Raw genomic sequence first — 13,785 nt, forward strand, 5'->3', positions numbered from 1 at the left:
GATAAGAGGTCATTTTCCTCCTCCCATTTCCTCTAATTTTGATTCTAAGAGACATATCGGCTATATCCAGGATTTTTCTTGTCTAAATGATGTCACGACGCATCTTGTTTACACTTGAAAGGTGCCAAGTCCATTTTTTTTCTCACCACCACAAGAGAATTTTTCAGGCCCAAGACCACTGTCACCTTTGTGCAAGTATCACTAGTTCTGGAGTCCACTTTAGAAGACAGGGCTACCACCACCTATATTACGCCACCTATGAAGAGGCCTTCCAGGCATAGCCAAATAACTTATTTCAAATTATATTTCAGCCAGTATCATGCATATCCTAACTAATTTCTGTTTTCTCCATCCAAGCTACACTTCTTTACAAGACGCACCAAAACTGAGCTTATTTCTTTGAATCCCCCTTAAGTCTTCTGTTGTCATGTTAAGCCTAAATAAGTGCCATGTGCAATCTTTGATCCTTCTTTACAAAGAACACAACGCATATGTAGGGTTTCCTCCATTTTATCTGGACTTCCATAACTGACAATATTCTGCCTTTTCTCTAGAATGATTTAAAGTAAGGTCATAGTACTATCTTCCCCCATTCTCTCTTCTCATAACTTACATGCAAGGCAGTATTGTCCTGGAGCAACTTCTATATTGAAGACGCCCAAAACTGTATTTCAGTAGACCCCTCCCCCTTCATTTTATGGCTGCACAGCTTAGTCACAGACTAACTCTGAATTTACAAAAGAGCAAAATTATGGCTGCTGTGAGAGCCTGCTTACCAGTATTATATGCTCACAAGGTCATTCAAGCAAATAAATTCACTTGCTGTGAAATAAATTATAATACAACCATATATAGAGACTAGGAATTTATTATAACTAAAAGAAGTTTTGGCATTTATGTGAATAATGATGGCATCAGTTATAGGTATTTAACAAGCAAAATATATAAATCCTTTGTTGTCAAGAGCTAGCTCTGTAACTGACAGATGGAATTAACAGATAGACGGAATTAATAACCTGTCCACAGTGAAGCTAGCCATTCTCTGCACAACTAAGAATTTTTCATCTTCGTCTGATCAGTTACTGGCCACCATTACAGACAATAATTTATGCATACCCACATAGAAGACAGCAGATTTTTTAATACCTGCAGAATTTCTTCTGTGAAAGGGAACTGTATATAGTGCACGATTTTCTTGTCACATTCTGCTGTTTAAACTTGCTTAGGAATGTTTCTTTTTCACTTTATAAAATATTTGCATTAAAATATCACCAAGAACTATAGTCAGGGCATGTAATTCACTGCATTAGACACCATGTGACATCTGAATATGCCACTTGTTTCACCTATCCATACGCTGACTTGGACTGTGTAATATGAAGAACCATCACTAGAGAAGCAACTAATAGCTTATTCAATGGACTATCACAGTTCTTTTTCTGCTTTGCCAGAGAACCCAAAGAAGTGTGTTGGGAGGCAGAAAAGTTGCAGGAGAAAGTTTGGGGGTTTATAAGTATATATATAATACACACTACATACACACACACTTACATACTAATCACATTTAATCTCTAAGAATTACATAGGGAATTAATTTTTTCTTCTTACTGTGCCAAAGTGGGAAGTTAATTTCAAAGAATGTGAAAAGTCCAACACAGAGGAATTTTAGGTCTACTTTAGCTTTAAGTAGAGATTTCAGTGAAAATATTACCAAATGCTTTCAGAGTAAAGTTCTCAACATCATCCACTGAAGGTAGAGATCTGCAGACTACTAGCAACTTATGAAGTGCCCAATAAAAAACCTGTCTCAGTAAAAGCTGTGTCTTGTAGTTCCTCTAACTGACCCATATTTATACCTAATTCCAAATTTTACATTTTTACCATATCTTTTCCCATCACTGCAAAATAAACTCAAAGACAGGACTAAGTACAAGCTGTAAGTTAACTAACATAGATTTGCTGAGGAAATACATGTTGAATACATATACCTAAATGGGCACACACACGTTTGTGTCCCCCAAACATACATACACAGTACGACAGTACGTAAAAATGAATGGCCAGTTATTCCAAGATTCTACAAAGAATAACCTATGAGCAATAAAAGGCATATTACACCGTAGACAGTGAAAAGCTTTCATGGTAATACCACAATCCTGCTGACTTCAACAAAGCAGAAATTATATTGCACCACACGTACAATAGTAAGTTAACAAACAACAGGAAGAATTTTGCCCTGAATAAGAGCCAAAAGGGATATTCAGAAATATCCAGTGAAAAACACAAACTAATATTAATCTTGGCCATGATCCCCAATTCAAAAGCAAGCCTCCATGACGCAGAGCTCCCCATCCAATACTAGGCATTCACACCACTCATGTTTACCACCTATTTACTACCATCAGATGTCGTCATACTTTCCAAGCCCTCCCAAAGCTTTCATATCTCACCACCAATTAACCAGTGCCCTGTGTCTGTTCCCTGTGCTTCCCACCCTCCCAACGCCACAGAGCACTACATCACATTTCGCACCTTCCTGAAGCCGCACCCCAGCCTCATGCCACCACCACCCCCCTACAGATCTCCCACACATCCCAACGCTTTCCAAGGCCAGAAGCACACCAAAGTGCTTCCCCAACCAGTACTCCAAAATCCAGCCTCCCCGCAACATACCACCTTCCTGCTGCCTCCCACTGCTGTACCCTGAACCGTGCTGACTCCAGCCACTGCGCGCTTTCCTCCCCTCGGAACAGAGCCACCCCACACCCAGGAAGCCACCACCTCACCAGAGAGGACAGCCACCTCCAGCCCACCACACCAGCCACTCCTCAGCCGGGTGTTCCCATCCACCCGGGTGTCGGGCTTCATGGGCAGCTGGGAGGCAATAAGAATTCAGACCAGCAAAGGTGGGCAGCAGAGGGTAACAAAGAACAGAGAGCCAAAAGATAAGGGAGGGATGCAAATAGAGGTAAGAACAAAAAAAGGAAGAGATACCAGGACAAGAGAGGGAGGGAGAAATGACAGTAGGCAAGGGATATACCTGGCCATCAACCACCCAGAATTAAGGACTAATTAAGGATTAAATTAAGGACTACAAGCCTTGGCTCTGCCCTACAGACTGTAATTCAAAAGGGCTTCCTAAGGGGGCATGTTTCCCTTTACCTTTAACAATAATAATTACTCAGACTCTTCTAAGCTTCAGGAAAAGACAAAGTATTTGAAAACAAGAAACTCAAAAGACTGTGACACTTTAACAAAAGCAGTGCAAGTCCTTCTTTTAAATTATGAAAGAAAAAAAAAAGAGAGGAAGGAGAGTAATAAAAGGCATTTTCTTTAAAAGAAAAAAATCCTAAAAATTAAACAAGATAAAGATCTCAGATTTTACCATTAAATTGTACTAATTATTTGAATAGGATCTAGCCTTCAGATTAATCCCACAAGACTTGTAATTCAGGTAGTTGAAAGACAGTATTATTTTAATATATCCTGAAGTTGTGAAGGGAGACTAAAATGGAAAGAAAATTAAAAACTAGAAGAAACACAAATTCGAAAAAATACTCTAGCTTAATATGCTACAATTGATGTGTAAGTGCTTCAGTCAAACTGATATACTAATATATACTGACATACTAAATAAATATATAAACTTTATGTTTGCAACGCAGCATCTGCTAATTATAAGACTAAATCACTGTCTAATAATTTTTTGATTACACAGTATAAAAAGACCAGTAGTGACAAATATGCACAATAAACCTCAGGATGATTCTGAATGGTTTATAGTTCAGCCCTCCCACAACCTATTTTTGGAAGCTGAAATCTGAATACCATTAAATGAAAGGAGAAACAGCTGGCAAGATACCATATACAACACCAACGACTCATTTCCAAGACTAATGGGATGCTCCTCACTGCATCCTGCAGCACAGTGTGGAAGCACCCAAGCTAGCTCAAGAACAGAAAACAATCTAGCAATGTAACATGAGCTTCATGAGAACTATTTCATCATTCTTCCTAGAAGACAATAAAATACAGGATAAATTTGTTGCTACTGACTGCAGCAGAACGCTTCCAGTATCTGAACTAGGTTAAGTATCCATATATCGTATCACATATGGCTTTCACAAAGGTCACAGGGCCAATAATTTTATTTTAGGATGCAAACTGCAATCCAAACTATGCCTTATTGTAGTGCTATATCTTCCAAAAGCTAAATATATATCTGTTGCCTCTGAAGGCTTTTTATACAAACACAAACCAATAAGAAATGAACTGCTTCACAAAAAAATTGTTGCCCAAAAGAACACAAGTGACTACCACAGAATTTTCATATTATTAAATACCTTTATCTAGAGAAGTAATATGAAAAAATCGAAAGTACTAATGAGTCCTGTCCATACCATTTCTCAATCCAAATCAGGAAGCAGACAGCAAGAACCATAGTAAAATGTTTTGGGGGTTTCTTTGTTTTTTAAGTCAAACACTAGTGTGAGTCATATGAGTGCAATCTAAAAATGCCTCTAAAAGTAACTAAGAAGGACTCACCAAGTTCATTGAGACTCTGGGCAGCTTTTGTTATCTCTCTGCTTCCTCCTTGCAGTTGTCCTTGAAGTCTCTTACTGAGATACAAGATGCGTATTATCCTCCGCAGCAAGTCACAGGCAGCCTGCAGAGAAATCATAGCATTAGGGGATATTATCAGTACATTATGATCACATATTAGGCCTCAAATATGGAAATATTTTAACCAAGAAAAGGAAATATGAATGTGAATAAAACCAAGGAACTTTAGAACACCGAAATTCATTTTTTCAGGATTTTTTAACATGATTTTATGCAATATAGACCAATACTTTCTAAAGCTGGTAATTACATTCATAGGGCTACAGAGATTATGTTGTCATTATTACTAAAAAAACAACAAAAAAAGGAAACTCAGAACTCTGTGACAGAAATACGTTCTATTTCTAGACAGAAGTGAGCTTGATTTTAGATTGTGCATCTCTCCCCAATATTCCTCCCTTCTGTAAGCTTTAGTAAAATCAAGAGGTTGGCCTCACCCATCAGATATTGATCCAAAATAAGCAAAATGGCAACACTTACTTCAGAGGACGATAAAACTTAAAGACTAAGTTGCTATTACAGCTATTTTACTCTTGCAGTAGGAATATATATAAAAAGTAATTTTCAGCAAAACTCATGAACTCTTTATGGATATCAAAATTAAATTGCAATTACTTTAAAAAATATTCAGTATTTGACAGACTTTGAATCCCTTTTTTAGACTCAAGTTAATGTTAATTCTGGACTAATGTTATCATGCACATATGAAAACAAACACAAGTGACTCATTTCAGCAAATATTCAGGGGACCACACAACTTGTCTGTCTCTTCCCTATGCCAGCACAAACCAATCAAAACACTAATATTTATAGTTTAATTTTATTAAACATCTAGACAGAACAAAAAGGAAAAATTTAAAAAGCCCCACTAAGGCAAATCACCAAAAGCACAATTACCCTCACTGCTCTTGGCTCTGTATCACATAGTCTGAAGTGTAAGTTTCTTAATCACTCTAAGTCAACCACATGATTTCTATTACCATTAGTGAGAACCAAGTGGGGCTTATCCTTCCTTGAGAGATTAACGTATTAGTTTTAATTAATTCATTTCTTTAATTAGAAAAATCTTGATCCATGTATCACTTTCATATCTGTGAACTAAATTTCTGCAAGATGAATCAAAATTATCTTTTTATACAGTGCACTGTGCTTCGCCAAATAAGAGGGCACAGTATTACTACTCTGCTTTCAAACTGAATTACTCTCTAATCCAATTTTGTACCTCTGGCTAATGTTTTTCCCTAGGAATTCAACTTCAGTTATCTTCTGACCATCTTTTACTTTACATGCCAAAAGATTATTTCTTCTTCATGGAATTGTTGCTCATCATCTCCTATCCCAAGAAACAATCTTCTAAAAGGACTGTCAAACTGAGTAAGAGATGGGAAAAGTTACATTTAGATACAAGAGCACTAAAAAGTTTTAACTTCTGGCCCTGTGAATTAGAAGGAGAAAAATCCAAAGGCACTGAAGATGCACTCTTAACTACACATTGATTGCTGCTGGATTGTGCCCTTGACAAATATTCCTCTTCACCCAAGTATTTCCATTTACATGAGTCGTTTAACTTAATAAAACTCCCAGTCATTGTAAAAGAATGCAATATCTGAGGACCTTGTAACGGAAAAAAAAAATATCTAATAGTGGAGTCGTTCACAGGTGCTAGATCCTCTAACCTGACGATCTGCGTAAGATAAGTCTGAATTAATTCAGGAAACATTCCCTTCCTGAGTCGACATGGCATGCTTTTCTAAAGGAGATACTTTCATCCAAGAGGGAATGAATTCCACTGTTCAGGCAAGAATTAATTTGGAAAAGGCCAGTGGCCTGCATTAGTCCCAGTGGTTTTAGTAAAATTAAAAATAAAGCCCGATTTTTCTGGAGATTATATGTTAGTTATCTCCTGAAATTTAAAGCAACAGATGAACACTAGCAGACATTACTGCCACAATTTGAGCAATCAAACAGCCTCTTACTTTTAATCTCAAATTAATTTTAAGAAATTATTGAAAGAAGACTTAAAGATAAGACCACTTGAAAATGTGCCAGTACATAGCTCATATATGCAATTGCATATATCTGACAGATCATTATGTAGTTGAATGTACACATGAGAGAAGCCTGAAGATGAGACAGTCCATTATGTTCAGACTGCATTTACGATTTAGTTACAGTAGCACTAGGATGAAATCTGCTACTGGTGAATATTTTAAGGAGAGAATAACTTTAAAATATAGAATTATTATTTTTTAAAAGGTTTTAAAAATTTGGCTATTATAAGGATTTTTAAACATCTGAAATTAAGAGAATATGTAGAAACACTTGGTTAAACAGAGCTGCACAGAAAATAACCCTCTGAAGGGCAAACCATCTACACATTTCAGCTGCTAACTACTCCCATTTAGCTTGTGATCTACTATGGAAAGACTCAGAAGAGGACAGTATGATTTAAAGCAGGAACTAAGCTTTGTGAGTCTGCTGCTCCCTTGGGATGCCATGAAGCTCTAAGAGCAGAGCAAGACAAAATATACACAAGCACACAGCAGAGATTTAGAATTCAGCACTAGATTTGAAGTTGGACAATGAATTTGCATTGAGAAAGTTTATAAAAAAGCCAGACTATATTAAAAACAATTAAGGATGGCAAAATCCAGCTTTATGCAAGCCAAATATTCCTTCAGTTTGTGAGCAGTCCCACAGCAATCAATGGAGAAGCACTAAAATAATACCATCAGGAGTACAAGAGGCCCTTAAACACCACACAGTTCAGCAAAACATACCTGCCAACCCTACAGATTTTGACAGAAGGCAACCTCTTCTATCAGTCATCTACCTTTTCCTACTTATTCTACCAACTGTACATCAACTGATAAAATTAGGAAGCTTGACAGTGTCCTGTGCCACAAGTCTTGCATTCGGAAGCAATTTCATGTCATAAATCCTACCACTGCCAGGAAGTGAATTGTTTGCTGTGCTGTCGCCCTTCCTTCCTGAACAAACAAGCCAGCCAGGTAAAGAGACACCACAGCAGTGCATCTTAGGGAGGCAGGAGGGTGGAGATTTCAAAGGTCTATTGATTCAAATCTCCGTAAGTCCAGTTTCATTTCATAATTCAGGTGTCCTGACCCTCAACTCCTCCCCGAAAGGTAGTACAACATAAAGCACTTGCTCTCATCTGCCAACAGAAGAAGGGACAGCAGCTTTCATGCCAAGGATGGATTCTCACCAGCAGAGAAACTGGAGTCATCATTCCTCTTTCTACATTGAGGTAAATAAGCAGATTTGGAAGGCTCCCCTTAACCTGCACCTCTTTTTTCTGACTTACAGCCAAGAAAAGCCAGATGCTACAAACTCCCTGGCACAGGCTGAGTAATGCTGATCCTGGATGGATGCTGCTTTCACACCACAGGAAAACCCACGTAACCCTGCTACAGCACAGAGGAAGCAAAGAGCACCCAAGAAACATTTCCTAAGTTCAGGGAGTCATTCTTCCCAGACGTCCTTCTGCAGCTTGCCTTTGTGTAGCGTCAGGGCAGAAACGATCTTAACCTTTAGCACCAAGTTCCCACAACCCTTTCCACAGCTGCAACATACATCAGAGAACAAAAAAAAAAATCTTCACCTAACCTGCCACATGAAGTCAGTGAAGTTTTACCCAGTGGCATAAACAGTAACAGCTGGAGTTGAAAAGAACAGGAGAAGCAGCTGGACAAACTGGTTGAACAAAAAAAAATTTAACTGCTACTTGAAGTATATTCACAGGTCAAATTTCAGCTACTAAAAGGTAAGTTCCTAGGTCTGCAAAGCTAAGGTAAACTCATGAAGACAAACAGTTCAAACAACAACGCATTAAACGCTTGTGGATTTTGAGTTGTGTTGCTTTTCAAACCATAAACTGAGTAGAATGCAGCTATACTACCGAAGATATACAGAACAGTTTTCAACTATTATAAAATTAACAATGGAAGTGTTTGACATTTATCTCACCATTGTTGTGATAAGCTCTCTCCAGCTGCCATCCTCTAACAGAGATCTACATTCTCCTGTAGACTCCACTTATATTCAAAAGACAGGGACAACTATGCACCTGGGCTTATAAAACTCCAGAACCACCCCTGGCTCCACAAGTTGCATCCTGACTACTTTGAAAGAATTAATTCCCAAACTCTTTACTAAACTGCAGTTAAGCATGCATTAACTTAGAGGAGAAAAGCATTATCTACACAATAGCATCATAACATTAAATACCAGAATTACATAAACAGTAATGAGAATTTAACTAATCTGCACTCAGATAACCCTTCCCTCTTCCCTCCATCCCTACAGAAACTCAGCCAGTGTAAAGGTCAGTTTCCTACTTTGCAATACAGAGCACTTTTCAGTAGCTCATGAAGACACACACAAATACTGATTTTCACTGAGAAATACTGACAATGAAATACAGGAGTATGAAAATCCCACCCATGTCTGACAATTGGGAAACAATATACATTAAAAAAGATCTTTTTTAATACAATTTACCTGAAGTTTTGCTAGCTGAGCTGTGCGAGACACTATTTTGTTGTAGGGGTCGACAATTTTGACTCTAATTCTAAAAGTAAGACGAGAAATTCATTTATAGCAGTATAAGTAGGTAACATGAGAGAACAATTAAGAATTTATGCTTTCTAATCCATAATGAATGGCATACCTGTCAACAGTACTTTGTAGAGCACCAATTCTAGTCTGCATCATTTGGAGGACACCTGCAAAATAAAGCAGATTTTTCACATGGAACACCTGTCAATCATAGAAAGAACCATTCTTCAAATCATAGTAACTACTGCAGACTAGCATTAAAAAAAGACTTATTTAGAAATAAATTGAGCAGGTATTAGATCACTTACTGAATGTTATGGAAAATTTATTGGTAGAGAACACAAACCTACATAAGAAATATCACTCTGAAGTTCATCATATGTTAAGTTTCAAATAATATTTAGAGCATGTTGCTTTCTAAGAGAATGACAATTAGGACTTCTGTTCAAAGGCATGTAACCTCGCACAAACACCTGAACATGATACGCAAAAATGGCACAACCTATGTAACACTATTTAACATAGTGACTAGACAGTTCAGAGGAACCAATAAAGAGCACTGAGAAGAAAACCAATTCTGTTTTAAGGTTGTCTTACTGTGCATAAGCATCTTCAGCAAAAAGTAAGGTATCAATGTCATTGTGAGGTCATCTAGTTTAGATTACAAGCAGAGCAAACGACGCTAATCATGTTTGTTCCAGATTAGTTTGGCAAAGCAGCACAAAGAAAGCCCACAAGCATGCTTGTTCTTGTTAAATCGCAAAGTAGTCAAGGGTAGCAGTCATTTTTGCAATGTGGAACCAGCCTGCTGAGAATTTAATTAAGTTACACAAACCCAGGCCTATGAAATTATTTTTGTTCCAGTTATTGCTAGCATTCTCCAACATACTACATTTTTGTAAAGCCATATTTACAAGCATGTCATCATGAAATTGGATAAAACTGCAATATTATACAGTAGGATGGAAGATAAACATAACCACTGATAATAATTTTATTCAGCTTGTCCTGTACTGGGACTGTATCTCACATATTTTGTATAAATATGCCAACTCCCATCTTCTCCTTATTTCAGAATTATTAACTTGGCTTAGTGACAGACTCAGGCATTCTCTGACATTTATACATGTAACGGCAGGCATGCAATTCACATACATCATAGGATGAAGATATGAGATACAGTGAAAAGTTGGCAAAACAGGATGAATTTTCTACTCTACATTGCAATAAGGGAAAAAAAGAGCGTGGGGCAAGTAGCATGACCTTGCTGCATCTGTGACTGTGACATTGCTACAAAGCATACACCAGTACTCTTGCCAGAAGGCAGAATTAGGGTGGGTGAAGAGCCAATCTACCCTTTCCATCTGCTGCACAAGACATGGGATGATACTGTCTAGCCTATCTTAAACTAACAAGTAGCTCAAGATATCTGATACAGACAGAAAAGAGTATGTATACCAGATCAGTGTACCATTAAAAAAATGCACAGACCTAAAAAAGACAGGACTCTAGAAGATGGGTATATCAATTCGAAAAGTTTAATGAGATTCACTTTCACACATCCAAATTCAATTCAAATTCAAATTTCAACAAATTTGAGGTGAATTAGATTTTTCTTTTACTTTGGGTTATCAGCTGTAAAACACGCATTATTTACCACTCCTGCCTTACAGAAATATTTTATAACTGAACAGTTGTTTTGAAGTACTTCATTCTTTCCTCAGAGCAATTTTAGGAAGGAATGCCTACAGAAACAACCGTGATTTCAGAAAACACAATTCTACTGAACACAAATTGCTGAAGATCGTAACTGGGAGGTATTTATCAGTCACAAGATTGACTACTTATTTGGAGGATGAACATGGATGCCCATCTTCCTATGTTTAATTTTCCAACTGTTTAAAAAATTGGAATAGCTATTTGGGAGCTACCATTGCTAGATTAAATAGGCATATCTTTATTTTTATAGCTATACACAAATGCTAACAATTGAATACTGTATCCAACAAGTTACAAAGACTAAGGAGATACTATAACTGTCAGTAATCAGAAACTCTCTGGTTACACCAAAACCTGGAAGCAGAAGAAGGAACAAAGATAAATTACTTATCAAGTTAAAAAATGAAAGGGGAAAAGGAGATATGTTTGGTTCCCATAGTATATGCAAATTATCATGTTATAGAGGTAAGTATCTTTCTGCGCAAAAAAAACAGAAACCATATGAAGTTCCCAGCAAATGACAAAGAGCAGAAAGGCAGGTCTACTGAGCTCCTGGCACAAAAACAACATACTGCAACTATTCTTCTATACAGATATAATGGTTCCTAATTAAGGCGTTTGAAATTCAGCATTTTATGTTAAAATCTGGATCCCAAGGAGTAGAATAACACAAAGGTATGTATTTAACTTAGTAGCCTCCTACTAGGAAAAAATAGCTCAATGCAGTTAAGATTAGGTGTTAAAGCCTCTTTGGTTAAGGTTTGCAAACTATGCAGCACATGCATACGCAATGTGCACAAACTTGGTACTTGTGGCACCAAATATCAGCTAATGTTGCAACAAAATTAGCCTTATTTAGAGAAATTTAATAAAAGGTCAAAAAGACCTGATTGCTAAAGTTGCTCAGAACTCATTATAAAAATATTTTTTCCTACGAATTAGTTACTCAACAGAAGTATCAGCCAAATCTTCTCCCTGGAGCTCCATCTACTGACATCAAAAAAAAGCTGCTACATGTTACTCCTCAGATGTAAGATTCGTTGCCTTAATGTTAGGGGCCAAAGTTGGCAGTGAGTGATGTTCCCTGCACAGATATTAAAAGTGCTTCCTCTACTGTAAGTAGCAGCAAGCATAATATCACAGTATTTACCTTCCAGCGATTCAATTCCAGTTGCTTGGGCCAACAGGTCTTCATGTCTTGCAACAACCTTAAAAAAAATAGAATAGAGTAATATATCATTATCATCCCCACATTGGGCAGACACAGGAAAAGCAGCCACACTTTTAAGATGAAACAGTTTTCAGAACACGTTTTAATTCACAAAAGTGGCAAGCTCTGAACAAGAGGAGGGTCAGTAACAGCAGCGTAGCTGTGATCTTAATTAAAGCCAGCACAGCAATCACATTTCAACACACCTTCATATATAATAACTGTAAATGTAATAGTGTATATTCACATATTTAATATTTTCTTTATGACATTTAGAAACCAGTTCCCAAATAATTTATCAACTGGGTCAGCAGGACAGAGGAAGCGGGTTTTGAAACTACACACAAACTTAGCATGTGTTCTCATTGCAAGGTCCAGTGGTGTCTGCACAGATCTTACCAAAAAACCTTCTACTATCCAAACTCAAAAGCCTTTCTGAAAGCATGGAGGTGTACCACAGGTTATATTTGCCCAGCTCAAGTTAAGCCTTAGAGGCTAGGCTGCTCTCCAGCACAGGATGAGAGGGTGCAAGTTAAATCACTCTCTGTCTTCTCACAATTGTCATCCCAAAATACAGATAAGCATTTCTGATAGCTGACATGATCACTTGGAAAGAGGGAACATTCTTACAAGGAAGAGTGGAACCTCCACGTATACAGAGTTTGGCTGCAGAAACTGAAAACAGATCAGTATATGGCTTCTTGGTAGGGGTACTGAGAGTGGGCCTGACCAAGTATCAGATTCACTACTAGTTTTGCTGCAAGTTGTGACTTCAGTTACTGCTTGCAGAGTACACTGGGCAATTTCAGAAGCAACAAGATCATAAGATTACTACGCTTTTGATTAGTTTATATCAACCACCCCAGAAAAACAGGTATGCTTTAAACTTACTTGTAAATGAAGCTCTTTATCCAACTGACTAATACCTTGGGCAAGTTTTGCTAGCTGCTCAGCTATCACAGCCTGATGGATAGACTGGGAAGTGTACGCTTTCACATCAAAGTCTTCTCTGAAGAAGTCAGTATAACATTCTGAAAAAGATTTAGATTTTATCTTCGTACTCCAGAGCAGTTAAATAATATTTATGGACCTAAAGCATATAGTTCTCTGACCTTCAATTTCTCCAAATGTAACAGCATATGTTCTCTGTATCACACAATGCAAAAGTTACACTGAACTGAGAAGAGACCACAACCAAGAGAAATAAGTTTGGAGGCAATGACTGGCGGAGGGCTGGGGTTTGTAAGTGGTGATAAAGGCTCACGTTCCTTTAATCCCCACAGCCTTCTCTTCAGCAGAATCTCTTATCTTCTTCTTCTTCAAACTTTACCCTGTAACCACGGTGAGGCTGCTGAGGTTGTACCCATAATCAAGCACACACCGGTCACCTTCAAACCACTGAGGATCGAAACGGCGTGAGACACGGCTCCATGCAATCATACCTGGCTCTTGCAGCGGTACTGGTTTATACAGCACTGCTCCACGGAATGATACTGCAGTGGTGATTTTGCACCACGCAAGACCCGAGTTCCCAGACAGCACACACTAACAGCACCCAGCACCATGGCCTCTCCTTTCAGGGCATTTTTTTCCCCTTTAGGAGCAAGCGAGCCCCGGCCGGGCAGCGCCGCTCAGACCCCGCAGCGGGCTGGCGG

At 38.0% G+C, this 13,785-nt stretch overlaps 1 protein-coding gene across 1 annotated transcript; it reads right to left on the reverse strand.

Annotated features, from left to right (window-relative positions):
* Nucleotides 1-2,673: 2,673 nt before the first annotated feature.
* On the reverse strand, nucleotides 2,674-13,695 carry LOC104470289 (conserved oligomeric Golgi complex subunit 5-like; the record flags this gene model as incomplete). Its single annotated transcript, XM_010085147.1, has 9 exons — nucleotides 13,573-13,695; nucleotides 13,243-13,276; nucleotides 13,022-13,161; nucleotides 12,071-12,128; nucleotides 9,314-9,368; nucleotides 9,145-9,214; nucleotides 4,546-4,666; nucleotides 3,863-3,945; nucleotides 2,674-2,874 (listed from the first exon to the last, which is right to left on the reverse strand). Coding segments are annotated over exons 1-9 (885 nt in total), but the record flags the coding sequence as incomplete, so codon positions are not given.
* Nucleotides 13,696-13,785: the final 90 nt, after the last annotated feature.

This window comes from Pterocles gutturalis, unplaced genomic scaffold, assembly GCF_000699245.1.
Source record: "Pterocles gutturalis isolate BGI_N339 unplaced genomic scaffold, ASM69924v1 scaffold37140, whole genome shotgun sequence".
In the NCBI taxonomy this organism is placed as follows: domain Eukaryota; kingdom Metazoa; phylum Chordata; class Aves; order Pterocliformes; family Pteroclidae; genus Pterocles; species Pterocles gutturalis.